At 31.6% G+C, this 26,004-nt stretch overlaps 4 protein-coding genes across 4 annotated transcripts; 2 read left to right on the top strand and 2 right to left on the bottom strand.

The window, feature by feature from the left end:
• Positions 1 to 3,106: 3,106 nt before the first annotated feature.
• Positions 3,107 to 5,172, top strand: LOC110603489 (dof zinc finger protein DOF1.4). The gene has a single exon (XM_021741232.2). It carries the CDS (start codon positions 3,973 to 3,975, stop codon positions 4,861 to 4,863), a length of 891 nt encoding a protein of 296 aa, XP_021596924.1. The 5' UTR covers positions 3,107 to 3,972; the 3' UTR covers positions 4,864 to 5,172.
• Positions 5,173 to 8,441: 3,269 nt separating this feature from the next.
• LOC110602961 lies at positions 8,442 to 10,795 on the bottom strand. The gene is made up of 4 exons (XM_021740582.2): positions 10,652 to 10,795; positions 10,410 to 10,556; positions 9,106 to 9,305; positions 8,442 to 8,998 (listed from the first exon to the last, which is right to left on the bottom strand). Exons 2-4 carry the CDS (start codon positions 10,497 to 10,499, stop codon positions 8,746 to 8,748), a joined length of 543 nt encoding a protein of 180 aa, XP_021596274.1. The 5' UTR covers positions 10,500 to 10,556; positions 10,652 to 10,795; the 3' UTR covers positions 8,442 to 8,745.
• A 4,621-nt stretch (positions 10,796 to 15,416) lies between these two features.
• On the top strand, positions 15,417 to 18,267 carry LOC110603907 (U3 small nucleolar RNA-associated protein 18 homolog). The gene is made up of 2 exons (XM_021741913.2): positions 15,417 to 15,694; positions 16,059 to 18,267. The coding sequence occupies exon 2, from the start codon at positions 16,084 to 16,086 to the stop codon at positions 17,770 to 17,772; it is 1,689 nt and encodes a 562-aa protein (XP_021597605.1). The 5' UTR covers positions 15,417 to 15,694; positions 16,059 to 16,083; the 3' UTR covers positions 17,773 to 18,267.
• Positions 18,268 to 19,943: 1,676 nt separating this feature from the next.
• Positions 19,944 to 23,680, bottom strand: LOC110603420 (uncharacterized protein At4g04980). Its single transcript, XM_043952067.1, has 8 exons — positions 23,444 to 23,680; positions 23,264 to 23,359; positions 23,044 to 23,170; positions 21,087 to 22,428; positions 20,815 to 20,980; positions 20,564 to 20,728; positions 20,329 to 20,481; positions 19,944 to 20,214 (listed from the first exon to the last, which is right to left on the bottom strand). Exons 1-8 carry the CDS (start codon positions 23,612 to 23,614, stop codon positions 20,041 to 20,043), a joined length of 2,394 nt encoding a protein of 797 aa, XP_043808002.1. The 5' UTR covers positions 23,615 to 23,680; the 3' UTR covers positions 19,944 to 20,040.
• Between the last annotated feature and the right edge of the window lie 2,324 nt (positions 23,681 to 26,004).

Here is a 26,004-nt window from a genome sequence, read left to right as displayed (position 1 = left end):
AAGTTAAGCCATTTAATTTAAATAATTTATTTAATTTAGTGCAACTCTTGTTATGTGTTAAGGGTTTTTATATTAATGTGTGAGCTTTCTTTCATGCAACATTCTAATCAACTAGTAGAAAGCTAAGAAAGTAATGAATTCAACTGTAGATTTAGTTTGAACCGCAACAAAATTGTTGGATTGTTATATCATAGAGGGGACAAATCAATAAAGGTCTGCTGCATCGGTTTGGTTTTACGTAATGTAGAGTATGTCTGTAAATTTTTTTTTCTATTTATTTTTTTATTGTAATTTTGTCAACATTATATTCCTGAAGCTTTATTCAACAAAAATTTTGAAATTTATATTTAGGGTATAGGTTAATATTTGTAAAAATAGTTATGATGAGCTGCTAATACCATTAGAATTGCTTAGTCAAGAGGGACAGATGCTTGACTAGCCGGCAGGATGATATCTACGTCTTTGACATATGGTGCATTTGTACCTGTTTATTGACGTATAAAAGTAAAATGACGTGTAAAAGTAAAATCATCAGAAATTTGGCATCTTTTAAAAAAAGAGTATTAGACCATAAGAAAAAGAAAAGCTAAGAGGATGAGGTGTTGGATTTTGCATTTGCATATGCTTTATGTGCAAAGGTAAAGGAAGGAGAAATGCACTTAAGATTCTTAAAGTGAATCAACGTCATCATGTTATTACCAATTTGCTCTACAACAGATTCTTCACCATTAAGGAGGCTGGATTTATTATTGTATAGTTTTCTCTTTGTTTTCTTAATTCTCAACCTAAGGTGCTAAGTCTCTTTACCTAATTTGAAATATTCGGATTTCTTGAAGTCATCGTTTTTTAACATTCCTTTAAACCTTAGAATGATTCTGATATGCTTTGCTACTTGTCAATTGCTCATGGCTATTTTTTATTATTTCTAATCTGAAATACTTTTCCACACTCACACTTAGATAATTTATTTTAAATTTTATAATCAACAAAAGTTTACTCTTTCAACTGTTGGACTATAATTTGTTCTCATGGAATTATTTACATTACAGTAAGAACTAAAAATATTAAATTTTATTTTTTAGTTCAAATTGATTCTGAACTATTATTAAAAGGTCAAATAGATTAAATAATGTAACTCACGTCTAAAAATCCTGATAAATGATGAGATTATTTGACATTTTAATGATAATTAGAGGTAAAATTAGACTTATATGTTAGCAAATTTAACATTTTGTTTATTTGTTGTTTATCTTGTTCTATTTCACAGATTGAAAGAAAAGTATCTATACAGGTTCTTGAATTTTTTTTGCTTTTCAGCTTATCTGATGGATAATCTAATTGTTTTGAGCAGCCAAGAATCTTAAGTTGAGCTTTTTTAATGCCACCAGTATCCAAATAGTAGATAACTTTTTAAATCCAATGTGATTCTCACCCTTTTATATTATCCCTTTGTATTGTCTCTTTCAGATTTTATTTCTCACATTTTTTTTTTTTTGGTTTTTTCAAACTTGTATAGTAGAATAGTTTATTCTTTAATTCGTTATAATTAAAATTATATTATAGATATTATTTTTTTATAATTTAAAAATAATTTTACTTACTCAAAAGTTGATTTGTATATTAAATACATTTATTATACTTTAAAAATAATTTTTTAAAAATATATATATACTTCTCATTAGGCGAATTTTTAAAGATATAATTTTTGAAAAATATAATTTTAAGGTATTTTAATAATGTGGTAACATCATGGGGCGGACAGATTAGACATTTGTTGTTAATAAAAGTTAGATGAATGATTAAGCTAAACATGGGGTATGCTCACTTTTCTGATTTGTTCCAAAGACATTCTGTTCTGTCACTTTCGATAATGTGGAAAATGCCCAATTTCACTTAATTTTAATTCACTTTATTATCTACTTAACCTAACCAAACCCTCCAATAATTTGGATTTTCTTAATTTCTATTCACATTACTAAATAACTTATAATTTGCTTAACATTAAATTAACCTCATGCCATGTTCGTGGCTTAATTATGTGCACGTGCGTTTCTTCGTCGGCTGCTCTATATATTTTTGGAAGATTAATTATTTAAAGTCATTATATTTTTAAAAATTTATTATTATTTTTTCTTTCAAAATAGTTGTTTAGTTCAATTTCGTTTATTTCTATTATTAAAAATATATTAAAAAGACTAAATTATTTTTTTTTTCTTACTCCCAGCCAGCCAGCCACTGCATCTCTACAACAATTTGATGAATTAATTGTTGGTAGCCTCTGATGACTTGACAACTGATGAAGTGGACGGTGCAGCTTTTCTAGCTTCCATTGTGATCTAAAAATAAAAGATACATCTACGAGGCCAACTTCCACGTGCATGGAAGTCATAATACACTAACTTGTGTATAACATGTAATCACATGTGGTCAGGCCCACGGTGGTTCAATCACAACCCTTTCCCAAACCCTAGAGTGGTACCCATAATCATGTGATCATGCCAAGCCTTCTAGTCAATGGTCCCACATCATCCCACCTAGCTAGCTAGCTAGCTGGGACCGTCAAGGTCAAATTGTGATGGATTAATACATATTTATACTATAGCTTAGCTTAGTATACACCCTCAAACTAAATTATTGGTATTTGATAGCGTAAAAACATCTACATCCTCTTTACAACTCATGCACACAAGTCCACTATCCACGTGTCAAATAACCCACGTTCACCTTCAAGACTAAGTAAATGACTTCTCTATAGAATTGGGTGGAGAGGGAAGAGGTGTATTTTCATCAATAAATAGAAAATTTTGTTAAATTTTCAATTTAAAATCATTTTTACTTTAAATTTTTTTAAAAAATAACATTTTTTTATTGTGTTTTTAATATTTAAAATTTTTAAGAGAAATCCAATAAAAAACTTTAAAATTAAGTACCATGTTTATTGATATTTTAAAATTTAGAAAATAAAATTTACAATATGAGTGTAAATTTAGCATAAAATTTACAATATGAGTGTAAATTTAGCTGGAAAGAAAGATATTTATCCCCTTCTATTCCTTTTTTCTTTGTCTGCTAATGACATCAGTGCTACTTGTCTCTATCACTCAGATCCGTAGGTACGGGCGTGTCAAATCTTATTTACATGCCATGCGGCTATTTAATTTCTCCGGCACGCATACGGATAGAGTTGCGAAGTGACTCTCTATCACTCATATCCATATGTACGGACGTGTCAGATTTTCTCTCCATACCAGGCGACTATTTAATTTCTTCGACGCGCATACGGACAGAACTGTGAAGTGACTGGGTCTGCTATTCTTTCTCACGTCACATTACCGGACTGGATTATTCCTTATTCCTGTTGGACCTGACTCGCGGTCAACCCGACCTGCTCCGTGTGTCTGGATCAAGATTTAATGTTGAATAAATTGGTTAAAGATGGCTTAATGAACTTTGGGCCAACGCTGTTTTTTTGAGTCCGACTTTACTCAGGATAGATGAGACTCGCGGTCATCATCTCTGAGAGCAATTAAATTAAACGGTTTAGATCCGAGACTCGCACTATATATGACATTCTCGCTAGAATTACATCTCCTGCAAGAATTAATTTCTTTTGCTTGGACCACATAAGCATACAGAGCTTTGAGTAAACCTTCATCTAGTTAAATTCCCATCATCATCATTATTGTTTCCTATTACAGATATATAGAGTACTTGTATAGATAGCTATGTACAGGGCAAGTGTAGATTAAGATAGAGACTCAAGAGATAAATGCTCATTTCTTATCACCTACCTTGTCACTTCTTTGCATTTCACACCAATTTCTCTCAAGCTATTCAGTACTAGTGTTTCTCTTATAAGGACAAATCAAATCTTCTTCTCTTGTTATCTTTCATTTTGATCTCTCTTCTTGATCAAAGGCTAGAATTTCATTAAAATCATCTTTTTTCTTGATTTTTGGGGTGTTGTAAGGGATGGGTTTGAGTTCTAAGCAGGTTTCTTGGGATGGGTTAGGCTGGAGCCAGACCCTTTTGCAGGCTCAGACCTTGGAGCTTCCAAAAACTCCGGTTGCGAGACGGCAACAGCAACAGCAACAGAACCACCAGCAATCGGAGCCCTTGAAGTGCCCGAGGTGTGACTCAACGAATACCAAGTTTTGTTATTATAACAACTACAACAAGTCTCAGCCAAGGCATTTTTGCAAGACTTGTAAGAGACACTGGACCAGAGGTGGCACTCTACGTAATGTTCCTTTAGGAGCTGGCCGCAAAAACAAGCGTCTGAAAACTTGTAAAACCACTGCCAAAGCCACCACAGCAGCAGCCGCCGCCACTACAAGCACCACTAGTACAACTACCAGTAATGCTCAGAAGCAAAAGCAGAATCTTTCTCTTGCATTTGGTGATCAGAAAAGCGTATCTGAAATTATTTGCCAACCAATGATTAACCTGCCATCCTCAGCTTTGCAACAGAGTTCTGAAAGCTGCAGCAGCAGCTTTGTTTGTAAAAATTTCAGCACCAGCAACAATAGCGTCTTCTTGGGTTCAACGTTGTCTCTTCCACAAAATCAAGGGCTATATTTTCCTTATTCAAGCTCATCAACCTCTTTTGACACACACCCATTTTCAATTTCCACCTCCTTGCAGTCCTCAAATCTTTATAACTACATTGGAGAAGCTATGGAAGATTCAACCATCACCACCCCCATGCCCATCACAAGCAGCACCGTCAGTACTCAACAATGGCAAGTGCCAAATACAAGCAGTTGTATGGATATGACGAGTTATTGGAATTGGGATGATATAGACACTTTCGTCTCCACTGATCTCAATATTCCCTGGAATGATTCTGAGCTCAATCCATAGTTAGGGGGCTTGAATTGACCATTGTGAGCCTGTTGGTGGGAGTTTGTGTTTGATGGGGATGAGTCTCATGTGTAATGCCTTCGTCAAAATTCATGTATTCTCTGATTTTGAGGTCATTTATAATGTATAGTGTAACTACTATAGAAAGTAGAGTAATTGAAGCTGTCCCTTTTAGTTTCAGCTTCAGTCGAATATCTCAAATTTTTAAAATTCAACCTGATGTTATGAAATTGTTATGAAATTCAGAAAATAAGATGTACCTAGGTGTGTAAACTCTTCTGGAGAGGAAGATGTTTATTCCCTTTTATCTCTTTTCCTTTTATATGCTAATAATGTCTAACGACTTCTTTGCTACGCTGCCATGTATCTCTATTATTCAGATTTGTATGTACGGATGCATCATATCCCTCTTCATGTCAGGCGGTCATTTAATTTCTCCGGCGCACATGCGAACAGAGCTGCAAAATAACTGAATCAGCTATTTTCCCTCACGTCACGTCACGTCACCGGACTGAACTACTTTTCATTGAATCTAGACTTACGGTGGATCCGGCCTGTTTCAAACGTCCAGACTTAGACTTGAATTATGGGATCGGTCTGCTTGAGAACAGTTTAATTGGTTTTGGGTCAGTGAGTTTTTTTGTGCCTTGGCCTCGCACCAAATGGCAGAAGCCCAACAGTCATTACACCCCTAATATTTTTTATGAACTAATTTGGAGAAATTCTCGTTAACTTGGGATGATTGAGCTGGGAAGAGGCAGGGAGATGGGTTCTCATCCAGCTATGGTGGTTTAACTTAAAAAGATGTGATTGAAGATTCTTAAGGATATGTTTCTTTTATTTGGATATCAGAATAATAGTATTCCATGTGGGGATTGGTTTTGGTCACCACTTGTTTAGAATCATTCTCTTTTGCTTGTCCTGACACCATTCTTGCTGTAAAGTAGATTTTGCAATAATTCTTGCACATCTTAGAATCTTAATTGCAAATGTATGGTAATTTTGTTCTGTAAATCCTCTGCATTTGAACACATTTGCAAAGCGAAATTCTTGAATTATTTAAGCTTGGCCTGTCCTTGCCTTGCCAAGAAGACAATAATACATGTAAATTACCTTGTTGTAGTAATGGGTTAAAAAAGGCTGACTCAACTCTGCTTGATTTTTTCTGGGAAAATGCAACTTTTTCTTTTATTGCCGGAAACATTACTGATGTTTCTATTTCATGACAGGTTTATTTGATCGATCCAATGTGGCTGTGGACCTTGTAGGGATTAGAATGCCGGTCACCAAATTTCAAATTCATTAATGTTTTTTATATATGTGATCGATTCGGTTTAAAATCAATTTGAATCTCATAAATTAAAAATTAAAATTTTAATATTTATAAAAATCGAACTGAATTTATTTTAAATAGAAATTAAACTGAATCGAATCGATCTGATTTTATTCGATTCGATTTTTAATAAATTTTTTATTTTTTACACTTTATTTTAATATTTTAAAATTTAATTAAAATATTTTAATATTAATATGATGTAATCTTTTTATATTATTAAAAATAATATATTATTATTATTAATTAGTTCGGTTTAATTTTTTTATTTTTTTAATTAAAATCGAATCGATTGAAATAACTAAAATTTTTAAAATTAAAAATTAAATTGAATCAAAATAAATGGAGAATTGAATTAAAATTTTAAATTAATTCAATTCAATTAAATTTTTTAATTTGAATTGAATAAGTTTATTGTAAGAAATGGTTAAGTTATTTATTTAATTATTTAAAATATAGAATACATATAAAAAATTAGAAAAAAAAAAAAGTTAAATTCGAGGATGCGATATGAGATCTTCAATTGGACTGAAGATATCGAAACAAGGACCTCTGATATGATGCGACTGCACCAAATGTGGTGGTTGGTTGTTGTATCCTATCCTGTAGGTCAGGTGGTGGGCTCCCATCTGGCATTTCATTCGGCTCCACCTGTATGGACGGTGTCCTAAATGGACAAGCACTTATTAATCAGTAGGCACAATCAGATACCTTTGTGTCTTTGTAATAGGACTCGGCTGTTGGACGCCATTCTCCTTTCTTGGGAATTAAAATCTTAGTTTTTTTAATATTTAAATTATTCGCAATTAAATTATTTAAAAATAGAATGAAAATAACTTTTAAAATCTCAATTAGTAAATAATATGATTTTTTATAATATTTTTAAATAATTTAAATTTTAAAAATAATTCTTTAAAAATTATAAAATATAGAATGAATTTTAATTTTAAAATTTATATATTATGTATAATTATTAAGATTTTATAGATATATGTTAGTGTATTTATAGTTCATGTTATTTTTTGTTTATTTTAAAAAAAAAATTAAAAAATTTTAAAAAATTTATTCAATAAAATAATCTAGATATGTACAAAAAAAATACGTTTATATTTTAAATTTTTATTTTTGAATAATAAAATTTAAAATTTAAAATTAGTAACGATTTTTAAAAAATGCATTAAATTAAATTCAAAAAAATTAATGTTTTATTTCATTAACAAAATAATAATTTAAAATAATTATTTTCATTTTAATTATTTACATTAAATTCAATAATATTCTATGTTTTTAATTATATTGTTTTTACCTTCTCAGTAATTAAAGAATTATATAAATTAATTTAAATACATTTAACATATATTAATTGTTATTAACACATGTTAGAATAATAAAATAATATTTTTAAATTAATTTTAAAAATATTTAAAATTTCTTAATTAATTCTTGAAACTTACGTATATAATTTTTAATATTTTTTAACACAATAATGAGCATAAATATTTTAATTAAAATTCTTGATAGATTTTCTTTTTGATACTTAATAATATTAAAAATTATATAAATAAGTTTTAAGAGCTAAAAAAATTTTAAATACTATTAAAATTAAATTAAAAATACCAGTTTGTTGTTTTAGTATTTGATAATAAAAATTTAAAATATATTAAATTTAATTTAAAAATTAATTTTCATAATACTTTAATGAGAGGAAAATAATATATTTAATAAAAGAAAATATATATATATTTAAGATGATCACCGTCCCAATTTATTCTATACTCATCGTCCCAGAGAAAGGATAGAAAAATAAAATCCATCATATTCATTACTCTAACCATTTCACGGTTCAGTTTAGAATCGAATCAGTAAATTAAATCAAAATTTTCGATTTTGTGAAAATCGAATCGAGTAAATTAAATCGAAATTTTAGATTTTGTGAAAATCAAATTGAATCATTTTGAGTAGAAATCAAGTTTTAATCTTTTTTCAGATTCCACTAATCTTCATCATAATGGAAAGCTTTTTCTTTGAATTAGAATTCTACATCAGACCAATTTCCGCCTATTAGATTTCAAGATGAAACTTCGCAATAGACGTTCATGCAGAAATGGGTATCCAGCCATCATTGTCCGACACTACAGCTTCGCTGAACGAGACAAGGATAAGGGTTTGTTAAGTATTCATGAAGGATTGAGTTAGGCTCAGATCCATTTTCTTACGCAATCTCACAGTTCTGAAAACAACGAAATAAAGCAAAAATTCTTCGAGGGCTAAAAATTTCTCATAAATGAAGAATTTCAATGCCAAAGGTTATCTGAGAGACAATTTCTTTCTCATTGAGGAGAAGTAGCTCTCCTCCTGCAAGATTTCTACTTTTTTCTTTGTACTACAGAGCGATGGAACTGCTCTAACACACAGTTCGAACACCATAATGCGTCTAAGTAAATGAATGCTAATGTTAACTCTTATACGTCCATATTCATGATATGCAAGTCAAATGAACTACAAGTTTAATGACAAATATTCTTGCCTTTCGTTCCGACTAAATTGAGCTATAGATTCCCCATCCTCACACCAGTGTCTCTGCCATACGAAGCCTGACCATCATTTGCCCTTGTATAGGATACATAGTAAAGCTCAGATACTATGCCTGTAAGGACAACAAATGCAGCACCAGCACCAAAAACACCCTTTCTCAGTTGCCGGCATGACAGCTTACGTTCTGGCGACAAGTAGTACTTTGTGTGGTAGGCATTCCGAACTGAACCCGCTAACAAGCAGACTTCAGCAATGAAAAAGAATACCCTGACATAAGAATGCCGAGTGCAAATTAGCGAAACTTAAACTTTGTCGCGAAGATATATGAGCAGCATTAGAATGAAATCATCTTAAAAATTAGGCTGAGCACATACCAGCAGGTGATAAATAGAACGATAGCCCAGGCTCTAGACCCGCTAGGTCTCATGGCCTTTCCACAGCACAAGCATCTACTAGCCACCATTATTAAAATTTGACTAGCCATAAGGGCCACCAAGGCACCCACACCTAATCCAGTTGCAATATCTGAATCATATTGACAGTATCTGTAATCTCCTTGTGTTATGACCTCTGCCTGTAAAACAAGATGGCGAAAGTATATGTTGACAGACGCCTTTCAAATACTATATGCAATTGCTTATTTCCTTGAGTTAAATGAACAATTATGGATAGAGATATACTTAATTCAATCAGATTATTTAAGCCGTTTAAGAACCAACAGCAAAAGAATCCTCCTCATTCACCCATAGAAAAAGAAAAGAAAGGAAAAAGGACTTGCTTTTCACCAAGATGGAGAGAGAGAGAGAGAGAGACTAAGGAGTAATGAATAATCTACTTCAGAAACAAGGAATTTTTGTTGGTTACATCCATCATCCGACAGAACCAAAGACACATGAATCTACACAATAGGCTTACAGAACTTAACAATAGCACAATATGCTTAACAAATCTCATAGAAAGTACCAAATAACACGGTGCATGGTTGCTCCCTCACCCGAGAGGACCCACCATCTCTAATTCAAGGAAAATTTTGAATTTTTGTGAGTTAAGGTTCACATACACGTGATATACCGAGTGTATAGTATAATTTGCCGAAGCTTAGTATCTTCAATGTAAACTTATAAATATCTTCATTGGATACTTTCCATCTATAAGAAGTCAATGAAAAACCCCCCTTTCTCTTAATGAGTATTGATGGGGAGACTATAAGAGCAAATCATTTCTAGTTTCTACCATCACCATGTACAGAGTAAGAACCTAGATTGAAAAATTTTCCTCCAGTTAATTCTTTCAGGGTCAGATTCTTGCTGATAAGTTATATCCTAGCCATTCCCCACATGTCATGACCTTTGAATAAGCTATGACCAAGCAAATACAAGGCACAGGTCTCCTGATACGCATCAAATCTAGAATTGAATCTTGAAAGCAATAGAGAATACGCATGGATTCTTTCCCGTCAACTTTTCCTCTTGAAAATTTTCAGTTCTCATGCATAAACAAGTAATAAAATTTATCAATCGATGTCCAACTGAAGTAGAAGAGATTTGCACAAAGTTTACCAGAACAATTCTATATGTAAAACCCAGAAAGCAACAAAAGGACCCATAGAGACAAAATAACAAACATCCAGAGACAAAAAAATTAAAAAAAAAAAATTAAAGAAAAGAGAGAAACTCACGGTATTTCTTCTCTGCTCAGCAGCAACAGCAAGAGCAAAAGCAACCAGATCAAACACAAACACAATCCACAGCAACAGTGCTGAAGCCATCTTTCAAAAATTCAAAACCACAGCAGAAAATCTCTCCTTTTCTGTTTAATTATCTCTCTAAACACAACAAGACACTAAAGGGTTAGAGAAAAAACACATGAATTTTAATCATAAACATCATATTAATTACAATAAATTACAACATTAAATACCTTATACACACATGCACGCCTCTGGGAACGAGCGGTTTTGCTTCTCGACTAAGAAGATTAAGACAAGGTAAGAAAAAAAAAAAGGATAAGTCTGAAGTCTGCGTCCACAGGAGATGGGCTACGGCGCTTTGACTCGTGATTCGGGTCACAGTATTCTTTCACTTTTGGAGAGATTATCAGGTGTTCCGCTCAAATACACTACGTTTCTGCTCTCACTATTATAAGAAGAATTTATTATTTGTGTGATTATCATTTTCACATATGCCGAGTTTTAATAAAAACTCAATCTTATTTTTAAGAAAATAAAAACTCAATCTTATATATAAATTTAATAATTATTAAATTAAATATTTATATTATATAATTAACTAAATTGAATTTAATAATTATTTAAATTTAATTTAATATACAAATAAATGAGTTTTTTTATACAACCGTTAAATAAATTCACTAACTAATCAGCGTTCTGTAACTGAGATTATATAAATTGATTATTATAATTTTATTTTATTTTTAAAGAGTATTTTAAAATATTTTTAATATTTATAAAATTTAATATTTTAAAGATAAATATAATTAAAAAATTATATATATATATATATATATATATATATTAGTAAGTGAAATGGGAAGGAGGAAATAGTTATATTATTGAGCGGGAAAAGTTATTAGTCCCTATTGTCTTTATGATAAATTTATTAATTATAAGCTAATTATTGTGGCTGTCACGTGGACCTCATTGAGATCATAAATTCTCGTGTGGGTAATTGACCATCCAAATTTTTAAAGATTTTAAAAATAAATATAGTAATAAATAAATAATTTTAAGCGTCGATTATATTTATTTTTTAAATTTTAATATAATTAATATATTAAGCCCTTAAATCCTGAATTTTAACTCTATTTAAATTAAAATTAAAATTAAATTCTATTCAAATCGAATCTATCTATTTAAAACATAAAGTGTTCGAGCGAGTATTTACTCCCTTCATAAAAATTAAATTTTCGATCTCATTAAAAAAAGAAAAGATAATTTATCACGTATCCCGATATTTATTAATGAGAAAGAATATATTTTAATTCTGTACATATCCTCTCATTTCTAATCCTTTTCCCTTTCTTTCTTTAATCTTTTGCTTGTCTATCAAAAAGGCTTGTAATTTTTTTTTCCTATTAGCACCTTTGGATAATACACCACCATAAGCCTAATTGAAGTTGCTAGCATGATTGAATGGAATTGATGCTTGGACACAATTAGGGGTGAGCATTCGGTCGGTTCGATTGAACCGAACCGAACCGAATAAACCGAAAATCAAAATTTTAGTGTTTATGAAAACCGAATCGAACCGATTTTAGTCAGAAACCGAATCGAATCGAACCGGTCTGATTCGGTTTGATCGGTTTCGATTTTTAATATTTTTTTATTTTTTACACTTTATTTTTAATATTTTAAAATTTAATTAAAATATTTTAATCTTAATATGATTTAATTTCTCTATATTATTGAAAAAATATATTATTATCACTAATCGATTCGGTTCGGTTTTTTCGATTTTTTCTGATCAAAATCGAACCGAACCGAAATAACCGAAATTTCTGAAATTAAAAACCGAACTGAAATATATAAAAAACCGAACCAAATTTTCAAATCAGTTCAATTCGGTCGGTTTTTTCGGTTTGAACTGAATACTGCTCACCTCTAAACACAATAGCACCAAATCAATTTGGTGTCAGAATTGATGCTTGACACAATAGCCACAAAATCAAATTGGTGCTAGATTTAGAGGGAAAGGAGTTAGAAAAATCAATCCGTGCTAATATAAGAGAGGCCTTGAAATCATTATAAGGATAAAAGTATTAAATTAACTATTATAGAAAGTTTTTGATTAAATTTTTTAGCAGCGAGAAAAGCAACAATGGAGGCGTTCGGTAGATTGGCAGCTGTAAGCAACAATGGAGGTATTCGGTAGATTGGTAGCTGTGGAGAAAGATGACACGATGAAATTCAAGAATAAAAGATTTTGAGAATAAAAGATTTGATAAGATTAGATTTTTTTGCTTAGCACATGATCTATTTTACCTTTGCTTGTGCTAGGTAAGTTGTTATAGAAAGTTTTTTGTTGAGTTTTTGAGCAGCTATAATCGGACAATAAGGAAGGCAATAGAGGAGGCGTTTAAATGTTTGGTGATTGCAGAAACAGATGCCTTAGTCAAGTTCATGAGTGGATGCTTCAAAGATTTTAAGAATAAAAAAGGAAAGGTTGTAAGGGAAGAGATGAATTACTCTATACAAGTGAAGGCCGAAAGAGAAGTGATGAATTATCACATTCTTGACCTCGAGTTTCTTCATTAAATAGTTAGGTGTTTAGTTTTTGGATTTAATATTGTTAGAGTGTGAATATAATCTATACATAATTAAAATAAATTACATAATCATAAGCTATTTGAAACTATTGATTGATAGAGAATTTTTAAGAGTTGTCTTAACAAAATCTTATAATCTGTATATAAATATAATTATTTCAATAAAGAAAATACACATAAATTATCCAATTATTTCTTATCTTGTTATATGATATTAGAGCATTTGGGTTTAAAAGTTTTCTATTTTTTTCTTTTAGTTTATCGGTAAAGAGAAACTGTTTGAGTGAGTTACCAGAATACGATACCCATTTGATCTCATCTTTGGATTCCTAAGGTCCCACAGGAGTGTTTTTTGCCATTTTCTAAAATCTAGGGGTCATTCTATCGGTGAGTGGATCTCATGCGCCATTTGAAGGTTGGTTTGATCTATCACGCGTCCGCATATGGAGGAGAATGTCACTTCTAGTGAGCCTCCGGTTCTTATTACGAGGTCGTCTTGTGGTGTCCAGATCCAATGGCAATTCAGAATATAGGGTCATGACTCAATCTACTTACGAGATTTTGTGGATAAATAATTTGTTGAAAAAAGTTAATTTGAATATTGTATTACTTGCAAAACTTTTGTATAATAATTAAGTTACTCTTCATATTGCTTCCAATCCAGTATACCACGAACGGATTAAGTATATTGAAGTTGATTGTCATTTTATTAATGAAAAAATTCAAGAAAAGTTAATTTTCACTACTTATATAAAGATAGGAGAATAATTGGGCGATCTACTTATCAAAACTTTAAATAGACCTTTAATATAATATTTTTATAATAAGTTGGACATGATAAATATTTATATTCCAACTTGAGAGAAAATATTAGAGTGTGAATATAATCTATACATAATTAAAGGAGATTAGTTAATTATAGACTAATTGATACTATTGATTAATAAAAAACATTTTAAGAGTTGTCTTAATTGGTCATTATAATCTATATAGAAATATAGTTATTTTAATAGAAAAAACATATAGAAATTGTCAAATTATTTTTTATCTTATTACAAATATAATTATTTCTTGTAAATTTTCAAGAGTCAGCTTGATTTATTTACAATTACTGTTGGATTGTTTACTAGGCAGAAGGAATGCTTGATTTATTCCTAATTAATGACTTTTGGTTTTGTTGATAACGGGGGTAGTTGTTGGTTTCAGTTTGATTATATGGTTTTAATTGGTGTGGTTGTTGGAGGATGGAGGACATTTTTGTAATTTTATATTCAAACAATAGAAATAAATGAAAATATATAAGAATTTTGAATTATATAAATTTAAAAATTAAAAAATCAAGCTATTAATTATATTATAAAATTAGAGATTAAAATATAATTTACTATAATTTTAATAAAATTTCCATTAAAATTAATAAATTAAAAAAATTATTAATTAATTTCTCAAATTATTTAAAAATTTACTAATTAGTCTCTTTATATTAGGAGTATTTTAAAAATTTTTTTATAATGCTTAATGATTAAAATTAATAAAAAGACTGACTAGTAAAATTTTTAAAATGTCAAAAATATTTTAATGAATTTTTTAAAGGATAAGAAGTAATCGATAACGAGCGGCATCATAAAAATAATTTTTATTGAGTTTTAATTTTTTTATTTTTAATAATTTAAATTTTATATATTTTAATATTTGAATATTAAATTTATTGAAATTTTTATTTATTTATGGAGATTGAGTTTGAAATTTTTTTTTTTAAATTTTGATAAAATTAAACTTTAAAAATTAAAGTGTTGAATTTAAAAAATAAAGGGATAAATATATTAGTTATTTAATATTTTAGAGATAAAAATATATTTTTTCTTTCAATTATTTAAGAAAAAAATTTATAAATTTATAAAAATTAAATTTTAAAAATTAAAGTGTTAAATTTAAAAAAATAGTTCGATTATTTTGTTATTATTAACCGTATTTTTGATAGAAATATTTTTAATTTTAATAAAATTAAATGTCAAGAATATTAATTTTTAAAAGTAAAATGACGAATTCGTTAATTACAGACGCATAAAAAAAAAATTCTCTCTAAACATTTTATTGTCAAAAAGAAGTTGACTGAAGATCCAATACTAGTTCCTATAAGATGACGATGATCGTGACATGGCGGATGTGATACATATTCAAAATATTTTTTTTTATCAGAAGGTAATAATTTAACTAAAAAGGCGTAAAGCCCATTGCGCAGGCAGGCCATAGGCCCATAAAGGTAACCACTAGATTTCAAATAGCTACATAATTAAGAGCCCAATACAAATCAAATCATAGTTAGAGCCAATGCACGTTAAAATCCAAAGACGTATCTAATTTAATTGTAAATCTCCCTTGAAAAAAATTCCCATATAATTTAATTGAAATATCAAAAAGAATACAAGTAAACCTAAACTCTAAAACCACTCGTCAGAAAAACACAAAGCCGCCCCCAACCCGCCTTTAGCCGTGCGTCCTTTGCCGTCACCGCTGCTGCTTATCATTAGTCGTCGCGCTGCTCATCATCAGTCGCGCTGGTGTCTCGCCTCTGCAGCTCTTCCATTGCAGCCGCTGCTCTCTGGAGTCTGCTACCGTCTCTTCGCTGCTGTCCATCCTCCATCGCCGCTGCTTCTGTCTCCCAGGGTCACGGTGCAGGTTTGTTTGAATAGTTGATATTTATTGCTGAATGTTTTTTGGTGTTTGAATGGGTTTTTATTCTGTGGCTTAATGGGTTTTTGTCTTTGAACGGGTCTGGTTCTGTTTCTGAAATGCTGAGGTTTGTGTGCATATGACGATATTTGAATGCAATATTCATTGCAAAGAGAGCTTTTTCAAAACCTAGAAACAAATGGCTTTTGAAGTTCTGAGCTTATTTCTATTAATAGATTGTCATTTTAGGGAGTTTGATGTTTATTTGTAGCTTCTATAATTTTTATCATGCTTTGGTTTATTTATATAATCGTCAAAACTGTGTTGCAAATTTTATAGCAGCCTTTTTAAAGTGGGTTCCATTTTGCAGGCGCTGAGTTACTTCAGTGAAAAAGATGAGTTTGATTTCTCAAAATGTTGGCTCTAAAAACAGAGTTAAGTCTAAAGAGGAGGGGGCCGAGGAACCTGCATTTATGGAAGGAAATAAAGAGAATGAGGATGGAAGGGAAACTGAGTTGGTTATGTTGAGGGAAAAAAAGAGAAAGAAAGAAAAGGGAGAACAATTGGAAGCTGATGAAGGGAGGGAAATGAAAAGGTTGGAGAACTTTTTGTTTGGATCCCTATATTCCCCTATTGAATTTGGAAAGAATAAGGAGGAAAAGGCTCATGATGAGGCTGGAGATGGTTCTGCTTTGTTCTTTGTGGACCGTTCAGCAAATAGTGTACAGTCTGTTTATGAAGACGATATGGGATTCACTGAGAGAAGTGATGTCGAAGAGGAAAACAAACAGCGACAAGCTGCTTGGGTTGATGATGATGAGGAAAACAACACAGTTAATATTGCTACGACTAATAGATTAAGGAAGCTGAGGAAGGAAGAGGATGAGAGTTTGATTTCTGGCCGGGAATATGTTGCAAGATTAAGGGCTCAGCACGCAAAGCTTAATCCACGGACTGAGTGGGCCCAACTTGATTTTCAGTCAAAAGATTATCAATATGAATCATCAGATGAGGAGAACAGCATTGTGACAGCACGTGGTTATGAGCATGTTGAAGGTTTTGATGACATCCTTCGAACAAATGAAGATCTTGTAGTGAAGAGCAGAACCAAACTGTTGCCTGGGCTTCTTGAGTACTCAAGACTTGTGGATGCAAATGCTCAGGATGCATCCAATGGTTCAATAAATTCTGTTCAGTTCCATCGGAATGCACAGTTGCTGCTTGCTGCTGGATTGGATCGAAGGCTTAGATTTTTTCAGATTGATGGGAAACGTAATACAAAAATTCAGAGCATCTTCATTGATGATTGCCCTATTCGCAAGGCATCTTTCTTACCTGATGGTTCACAAGTTATTATATCTGGAAGAAGAAAGTTCTTTTACAGTTTTGATTTAGTGAAAGCTAAAGTTGATAAAATAGGCCCACTGGTTGGCAGGGAGGAGAAGAGCTTGGAAGTTTTTGAGGTATCCCCAGACTCTTGTACAATTGCTTTTGTGGGAAATGAAGGTTATATCCTACTGGTATCATCCAAAACAAAGGAACTCATTGGAACCCTAAAGATGAATGGAACTGCTCGAGCTTTAGCTTTTGCTGATGATGGACATCAATTATTAAGCCATGGGGGTGATGGGCAGGTGTACCACTGGGATCTGAGAACAAGGATGTGCATCCATAAGGCTGTTGATGAAGGCTGCATAAATGGCACGGCTCTTTGCACTTCCCCTAATGGAAGCTTCTTTGCTGCTGGTTCGGACAGTGGGATTGTGAATGTTTACAACAGAGAGGAGTTTTTAGGTGGGAAGAGAAAACCAATAAAGGCAATTGAGAATTTGACCACTAAAGTGGATTTTTTGAAATTTAATAATGACGCTCAGATATTAGCCATTTGTTCACACATGAAGAAGAGCAGTTTAAAGTTGATACATGTCCCATCATTTACAACATTCTCTAACTGGCCTCCAGCAAATAGGAGTCTACATTATCCCCGCTGTTTGGATTTCAGTCCTGGTGGAGGTTTCATGGCTGTAGGAAATGCTGCTGGGAAAGTATTGCTATACAAGTTGCATCATTACCATCATGCGTAGATCAAATACGTGTTGCTGGTGTGCTGATTCTGGCACCTCATATTTCGGGTTCATGTTTATAACGGTACAGGTGATTCAGATAGACACTATTCATTTTTGCTTGAGGTGTTGAGTTGATTGAGGTTCCATGAGAGTTGTCAAGTGGAAAATGCCTCAAAGCTGCATCTCGTGATCTGGGGACTAAGTAAGGTTATCCGAGTTTTCAATCTTTCTGTTTTGTCAACAAAGTTTTGTTTCCATATTTGGTGATTGTAACATCTTTAGGTTTTTCTGCCATTAGGTTTAGCTGCGGAAGGGTTTTCTGCATTTTTTTTATTAATGATACAAATACAATGCTGCAAGTCAGGTTTTTGGATAAGGTGTTGCTATTTGATGAAAATCTAGTGCTTTCTACTATGGTTGTCCTTGTTACCTTGGTTTAAGTTTACTGCTATCTTGCCTCCCGGATATTGAGGGCTAGTAGGCATCTTGAGTTTTGAATATGCTATTTGGAGCAGCTTCCAAATCCCAAAAATCCCCAATTTCGCATAATCTCATTATCTCATAATTCATAGTGAACCACTACAATCCCTTTGATGAATTTCGTTCCCAATTTTGAGTTTATTGCTTTGTGCTCGGAGAGAACAAGGTCTTTCTGATCTCAAATTAGAAAAATAACAAGAATAAAGAGAAGATGAAGGATCAAAGCTTATATCAATGAATTGAGGGAATCACACAGACTGTATCTCAAATATTTTGTTTGCTTTATTTAACCAATGCTATGTCTCTCTTTTAGAATGAAAGAGCTCAATTCTCTTAACTTAAAAATTTTTCATTGAAATCTTATATAATTAAGATGAAGGATCAAAGCTTATATCTTGAGTTTTCAATCCTTCAACGGCCTGAAATTTGCTGTGCAGAATTGATGTCGCCATATCCTTTCATAGCCTGCAATTGTTCTCATAAAATTAAGCACAGGAAGCCAATCTCAGCTGCTGGGGAGAAGAAGGAATCACCTGCTCTTCAGTGAGACCAACTTGTCTGATTGGTGGCTGAGCTGGGGGCAGAATGCTGCTGGCCAGCCATGAAGGGAACATCAGTGGCTGGCCAGCCAGCCAAGCAGTAGGTAGCAGATGGAATTGCTCTACTCGAAAGAAAAAGCAGGAAGAAGAATAAGAAATAAGATAGCTACTGATTATCTCTAAAAATGCTTATTGGATATATATATATATATATATATATATATATATATATTATTTTCTTTGTTTACATGTTCATAATTAAGTGAATGGATGAAGATTAAAGGAATTATTATTATTATAATTTTAAAAAAATTATTATTTTATTAATATTTTAAAATCACTCAATTAAAATACTTTTTATTTTATAAAGTTAAATTTTTTTAGCTTTTTATTAAATAAATTATTAATTATTTTAATTTTTTATTAAATGAATATTTAAAATTATAAAATTAATTAATATATAACTAAAATAATAAAGATAAAAAAAAAATATTTAAAGTAATTAATAGTTTTTTTAATACAATAATTAAAAAGTTAATTTTTATAAGATATAGCATGTTTTAATTTAGAGATTTTGAAATGCAAATTAATTAATAAATTTTATAAAAATTTAGAAATTTATAATAATTGACAAAAAGTTAAATTTTATTGCGATTAATCTTCTATTCTAGCAGTGAATTCAACTAAAAAGACAAATTTTAAAAGTCAAAACAAATTAAAAAAAAAAAAATTAAATTAAATTAAATCAAATACTGGACCGTCCAACTCGCCCATCCTAGTCGCAAGGGTCCGAGTACATGTAAGAAAGGGCCCCGGCTACTGCGAAATTTTGGCTAAGAGGAGAACAACAGGTTGGCTCACTGCAAGATGGCGATGCATTATTCTTCACAGGGTAAGTTCTAGCCTTACAATCTTTTCCAGGTTATGGAAATGCTTGGTAATTTTTGCACGCCACATGTTTGTTGTTATGTTTGTGAGTGAAGTATTCACTCTTTAAACAAATTGTTAAAATAAGTGTTTTGTTGCCTATATACGAGAAATGGGCATTAGCTAACGGTCTATTATTATCGATTCTTTGATAGAAATAAGTGATTAAAATTCACATGAAATAAGTGATTAAAATTCTAGCTGTAAGTCCTACATCCTCAAAATAAAAACAGATGTAGTAAACAATGGGGTTTTCTTTCCTTTTTCTTTTTAATCTACAAACATATATGTACATTTTTTTTTTGTTTTCTTTGAAGGGTTATGTATGTTTTTCAAGTAATTACTTGTGATGGGGATCAGTCTCTATTTCATGAGCCAATTCCCTTGTCAACTTGTCTGCACGATCATCATGTCCACCAGCAAAGGAATAAACTCGGAATGCGAATTGAAAAGCTCTCCATAACATTTTACCATTAGTTTTATTACGGTTTGCTGTTCTTGCTTCTCTCTTCTCCTGAATACATCCAAAAAGAAAGAAAGAAAAATGAATAGAAAGAAAAATCTCCTAGTCAACCCATTTGGCAAATGATCATGGCATCTGCCTTATAACAAATGTTAATGCAACTACCTTCAGTGCAAGTTCCATGCAGTTGGAAGAAACATCCACCAGTGATTCCTTGATTTGCACAAGGATATGGAAGTTAAAGTGGATATTATGACTTTGAAAGTTCTTGGATTCCTCATCTTTGGTTCTCTCCAAGGTGTCCATTTCTCCTTTGATCTGTATGTTCTCTTTCAGTGAGTTATAAAGTTTGGAATTAGCAAAGCTTACATATCAATAACTCTTAAAATTTAAAACTCGCCTTGCTGAAATAACGTTCTGTCTTTTCAAGGAGTTGCCCCAAGGGAGCCACAATCTCCCAATTCTGAAGTTCATGTACTATTCTATTCAGCTTTGAGTGTAGTCCAGCTGCTGTCCTTAATGCTTCCAACTTTTTTTCTGGGAAACCGTCAAACCTTGCAAGCACCTGCAACATAGAGAAATTGCTGGTCTGATTATGAATAGAACCTTTTTGCAGTAGTGGAACCAAACTAAGTATTCTGCTGTTATTACCTGTGTTTCATCAGTTAAATGTTCAAGGACAGATTCAACTTGTTTGTGGAACTTTATAAGCTCAGCCATGTCCTTATTTTTGAAACTAATGATAGCAGTCTTCAGCTCCGTGATAGCCTTTGAATACTTTTGAATATCTTCTTCAATTTGTCGGAAATAAGCTGATCTGAAAGACAAAGAAGAGAATTTTCATGGATTTTCCAGTGTCCCTCAGATGAAATTAATTTAAATGGATCATAATCTATTTTTTAAAAAGTCTTTAATGAGTAAACCTCTTTGTCATCTCTGCTAGTGCATCAGCCAATCCTTGTTTTCCACCACTGCAGGATGGAGGTGAACCCTTTCTTCGTACGGCTGACCTAATATTTGGATTTCCTCCTTCCACCTTTCTTTTGAGAATATGATACAAATTACCCATTTGTTTTGATCTCCTCAGTTTTGTCTGTGCCTTCTTTGGGCATAAGGATCTTGTGGCACCAGGTGGAGGTGGTGGTGGAGCAGCTCTCTTTGCTTGTGCTGAGGGTGGTGCAGGCATCAATGACATTGATCCATTTGAAGAAATCGTGGATGATGGAGGTGGTGGTGGTGGCAGTGGTAGTACTCCTGTTAATGTTTCTGATTGCATAGGGGTGTGTGTTGGTGGTGGCAGGACCTTTAGAGCACCTACTTGTGCTGCTACATTAGGCAGTGACATGGGTGGTGGTGGCAGCAGTAGTGGCAAGAGTATTTGCAAAGGCAATTGTGACAGCTCGGCAACTGCTTTTGCTATATTGTGCTGCAACATGGGTGGAGGCAGTGATAGTGGGGATGGTGGTAGTTGCCGCTTCACATTTGGTTGCTGCACAAATAGTGGTGGAGGAGGTAGGGCTGCTCTATTTGGTTGCAGCATAGGTGCTGGCAGTGGATCACATCGTGGCAATGGTGCTCCTACATCAGCCCATGACATGGGTGATATCAGTGTGGAAGTGGGTGGCGGAGCTGATTCTACATAGTGTGACAATATATCTGGTGTATTTAAAAATTCTCTGGCTTCAGGGGTCAGAGTTGCCTCAGCCATTTCAATCTCTGGTGTGCTATTTTCCATACAGCAATCGCTTTCATTGTTGACTTTTGCAACTTCTGTTCCCTCAGAATTGTCACCTGCTTCTATTTCAAATACCATTTCTTCATCTACGTTGTTCCTTTGGTTCAAGGATTTACTCTCAGCTTCTACATCTTCCATTATCTCATCATCCTCATTTTTCTTTAGGTTCGAAGTTCTGTAGCCTCGACCTCCCATATTTGGAGGCATGTGGAACGAGAGGCGTTTCATATCAACTGGGTTCAATTTCCCCACAGCTTGAACTCTCAAAGACCGGAGAAGAGGTGATGAACACGAAATATTTCCAAATTCATCTGAAGTCAGAGAACCCATAAACTGTGAGGGCAGAACAGATGTTGGGGTGACAGGAGAAGTGCCGTAGGAGGTGTTGATTTCTGAATAGGAGGCCATCAAAACTTTTCCAAATGCACTAGCAGGTATAGTATGTTCCCACTGCTCATCTTCGTCCATAATATCAAACTTCTCTTTTGCTATGTTTATTAGGCAATTGAGTATTACCAGTGTCATTTCAACTGCCAAGAGAAGCAAAAATAACAAATAAATGCTGTCAGAGTCGATCAAGAAACTTAAAAGTTTTTTGGGGTTTCATTTTGTTATTAGTTATTGGGAAGTCATGGGGAAAGAGAAGGAAATTGCTCAAAAGTTCTCAAATGTGTTCTTTCTTAATGTTTCCTAATCATATTATTTCCTTAGCTCAACATCCAAAAAGAATTAATTATACTCCTTGTGTCCCATAATTTTTATAATTTTTATTCAATTTTTCTTTTTTTATTAGCCTAAAATTATCGTCTATTTTTCTTTTTTATACATGTTAATCTAAATTGACTATTATAATCCTATTTAATTTTATTTTGTTTCAAAATAATTAATTGTACTTCTTCTGTCCCATAATTTTTATAATTTTTATCAATCTTTCTTTTTTTTGTTATCTCAAAATTATCGTCCATTTTTCTTTTTTATACATAGTTAATATATAAATCGACTATTATAATCCTATTTAATTTTATCTTTATTTCAAAATCAATCTTTCATTAATCGTGAAAATAGCTTTTAATATTTAATAAAATTTAATATCTTTATGTGAAAAAGTAAGATGAATAAAAATTATGGGATGAAGTATAGCGTACCAAGTTTTTCTGAAGTGAGGTTTTCAATATTGCTAAACTTATCAGATGTCACTTCTTCTATCCATGATTGATTCACCATCCACGAATCTCCAATGGATATCAAAGCCTCACAATAGCAAAATAGAACCTGTTTGATCATTAAGGAATTAACTTAGATGTTCATGAAAATAGCATTCAACAATTACATCAGGAGAATTCATGATGTATTAAAATGGCAAACCTTGTCGATAGATGCTCCTCTAATTTCTGACAGTTGGCTTCTCGATATGCTATCAGGATGAAAATTGTGCAGATCTATCATTGTTCTTGAAACTAACTGCAAGAACACAAATGGTTTGAGATTCAATACAATGTTTCTTATATTTTTATTTGTTGCAAAGAAAAAGATGAGTAGTCCTACTTCATTTATGCTTTCAGTGCCATCACAAGGTGGCAGGTCAATGATGTCTCTGAAGGTGAAGATCTTCTTCCTAAGTTCCATTATCAAGATGAAGTTGCCTGCACATTCGTGCGGCCACTCCATCTTTGGTCCGCTCAATTCATTTTTCTGATTTTTTGATTGGAGAGCCATTTTCAGTATCTGCAGCAATATTGGTGTTTCTGTCAGAATTGGTAGGACAACACCAGATAAGTTATCCAGGTGTGTAATATTTCAATATTCAAAGCATATTCATAAAACATTTCCAGTTTTCGGAAGCTTCTTCCATTTGCAGTACCTCAAAACATTATCAGGCTGAATTCCTGAGAGAATTCTAGCTTTTTGCATTTCAAAATTCTTTTTTTTTTCCCCCTTTTTTTGCAGGATAACAGAAGAACATTCAAAATGCAAAGGGGTTTGGTACAAAAAACATTGGAAGTGCAAGAATTAAAATTCCTAAAGAAAAAAAAAGTCTCTGGAAATCCTCTGATAGAGAGAGAGAGCCAAAGAGACAGAGAAGATAGCTTGCCTTTTTATTGCTGGCCTCCCTCCGGCAGAAGCTGTTCCTGTCTTGCTGCTATGGTTCGTTTCTGTTATTACCCTTTAGCGTCTAAAGTTTTGGGATTGGAGGAGCTCAACTTCTAATGTTAATCTAGACAAATGTTTTTCTTTTATTGCATGATAATTGGGACTGGACAGCTAATTACATTAATATCTGTGTTAAGGTTGTTTTAATTAATCATATTTTCCTAAATTTGTATATGTCTTCAACACTGCCTCATCAAAACAAAAAAAAAACTACCCACTTCTTGAATTATTCTAAAATTTATAAATTTTCCTAAGAATATCACATATCACAGGAATCAACATTAGTTGTGTAGTTTCTTTAGGAAACTGCATCTTCCTTTTTTAGCACTAGGACACATACTGCAACTACCAACCGTTAAGCTTTACTCTTATTATTATTATTTGTTCTCTGTAGTAGCTGCCTCTGCCCAAAGTGGGTTGTGATGGTTTTTTAAATGCAAAATTAAAATATTTCCGACATAATTAAATGCAAAGATTCTCTTTAAAAGTATTAAATTTTATTAAATATTAAGAAATATTTTAAAAAATTTTATGAAAATAAAATAAACTAAATAGAGTTATAATAATCGATTTATATATTACTATGATATAAAAATAAAAGTTAAAATAATAAAAAATAGATAAATTATGGAATGGAGAAAATATTAAATTTTAAATAATCCTATGTTTATGTAAAAAAAATCTAAATTAAATAAATAATATGAAAACAACACTATTTTGATGAGCATTTTTTTAAAATTATTTTTGAGAAAAAAAGAGCAATCTTATAAGTGGAAATCAAACAATAGCGACTTATCTATAGACTTATGTGGAGTTTATTTAGTGTGCTCTCATATTTTAATCAAAGTTATTAATTAGAAAAGTTAAAAAAATAACTTTAAAAACTGACGAATATAGAGTAATTTTTATTCATGGTCACCAAATTTTAGTTATTATTTATTATGGTGAGTGAACTTCAATCTGTTGCAGAAAAATTATTAACGTTTAAATATTTTTTGAAAATAGTCACTCAAATAAAATTTCGATTGAATTTTTCAGCGAAACACATATGTGACTTATTCTGTAGGATTTAAAATAATAATATATATAAATATTTTAATTCCTAAATTTTTTTACCAGCCATCTAAAATCTAAATATATTTTTATTTTATAGTTTATATATAGCAATACAAAACATTAATAATATATATTTGTTATTTTTAATTATATAATTACCTCATTAAAAATAATAATTATAAATTAATTATTAGATTATATTTTCTATAAATTTATTTTATAAAAAAAATACTTATATTATAAAAATATTTAATTAATTTTATAAAAAAGATACTCACGTTATACTCACTTAAATATGTAAATAAATATAAAAAAAATGTATAAATATCATAAAAGGTGATAGTTGATAGCAAATATCATATAAAGACAATTTGTATCAGTATTTTTTTATTATTTTGATTTGATTAAAAAAATACAGATTTATAATTTTGTTTTTTTAAAAAAAAAACCTGTACTAATGAAATTAAGGAGAGTTCAATAGCAATAGTTATTATAACTTTTTTATAAAATAATCATTGATGCCTAGATTGCGAACAGTGAGAACAACCCGTCTTAACAGTCATTTGTTGCTCACCTTTGATGATATTTGCTGAAGTGGAGTTCGTTATATTACTGTATTAGGTTCAAAAGAGAAGGAAAAAAAAACTAGGGTGATCAAGAAAGCAATCTCATTTTACATGATGAGGAGATGGTTGCTGGAAATGATTTTTAGCTCTTGATAGGATTGTTGGTTAAACTTTCGACGCCAGAAATTTCAACCATCAGACTGAAGCAACTGCTGAAAAAAGCCAACCATGTCCGTATGAGATATGGATTGAAAGGATACTGCTGCAAGGTGAAGAGGTAGAGGGCATGTTTTGAACATGCAAGAGGATGAGTTATATGTGAGAATGAAGAAA

The sequence above is a fragment of the Manihot esculenta genome, chromosome 16 (assembly GCF_001659605.2).
Source record: "Manihot esculenta cultivar AM560-2 chromosome 16, M.esculenta_v8, whole genome shotgun sequence".
Lineage (NCBI taxonomy): Eukaryota > Viridiplantae > Streptophyta > Magnoliopsida > Malpighiales > Euphorbiaceae > Manihot > Manihot esculenta.
Note: the sequence above shows the minus strand (reverse complement) of the source record. Positions and strands in the feature narration are given on the sequence as shown.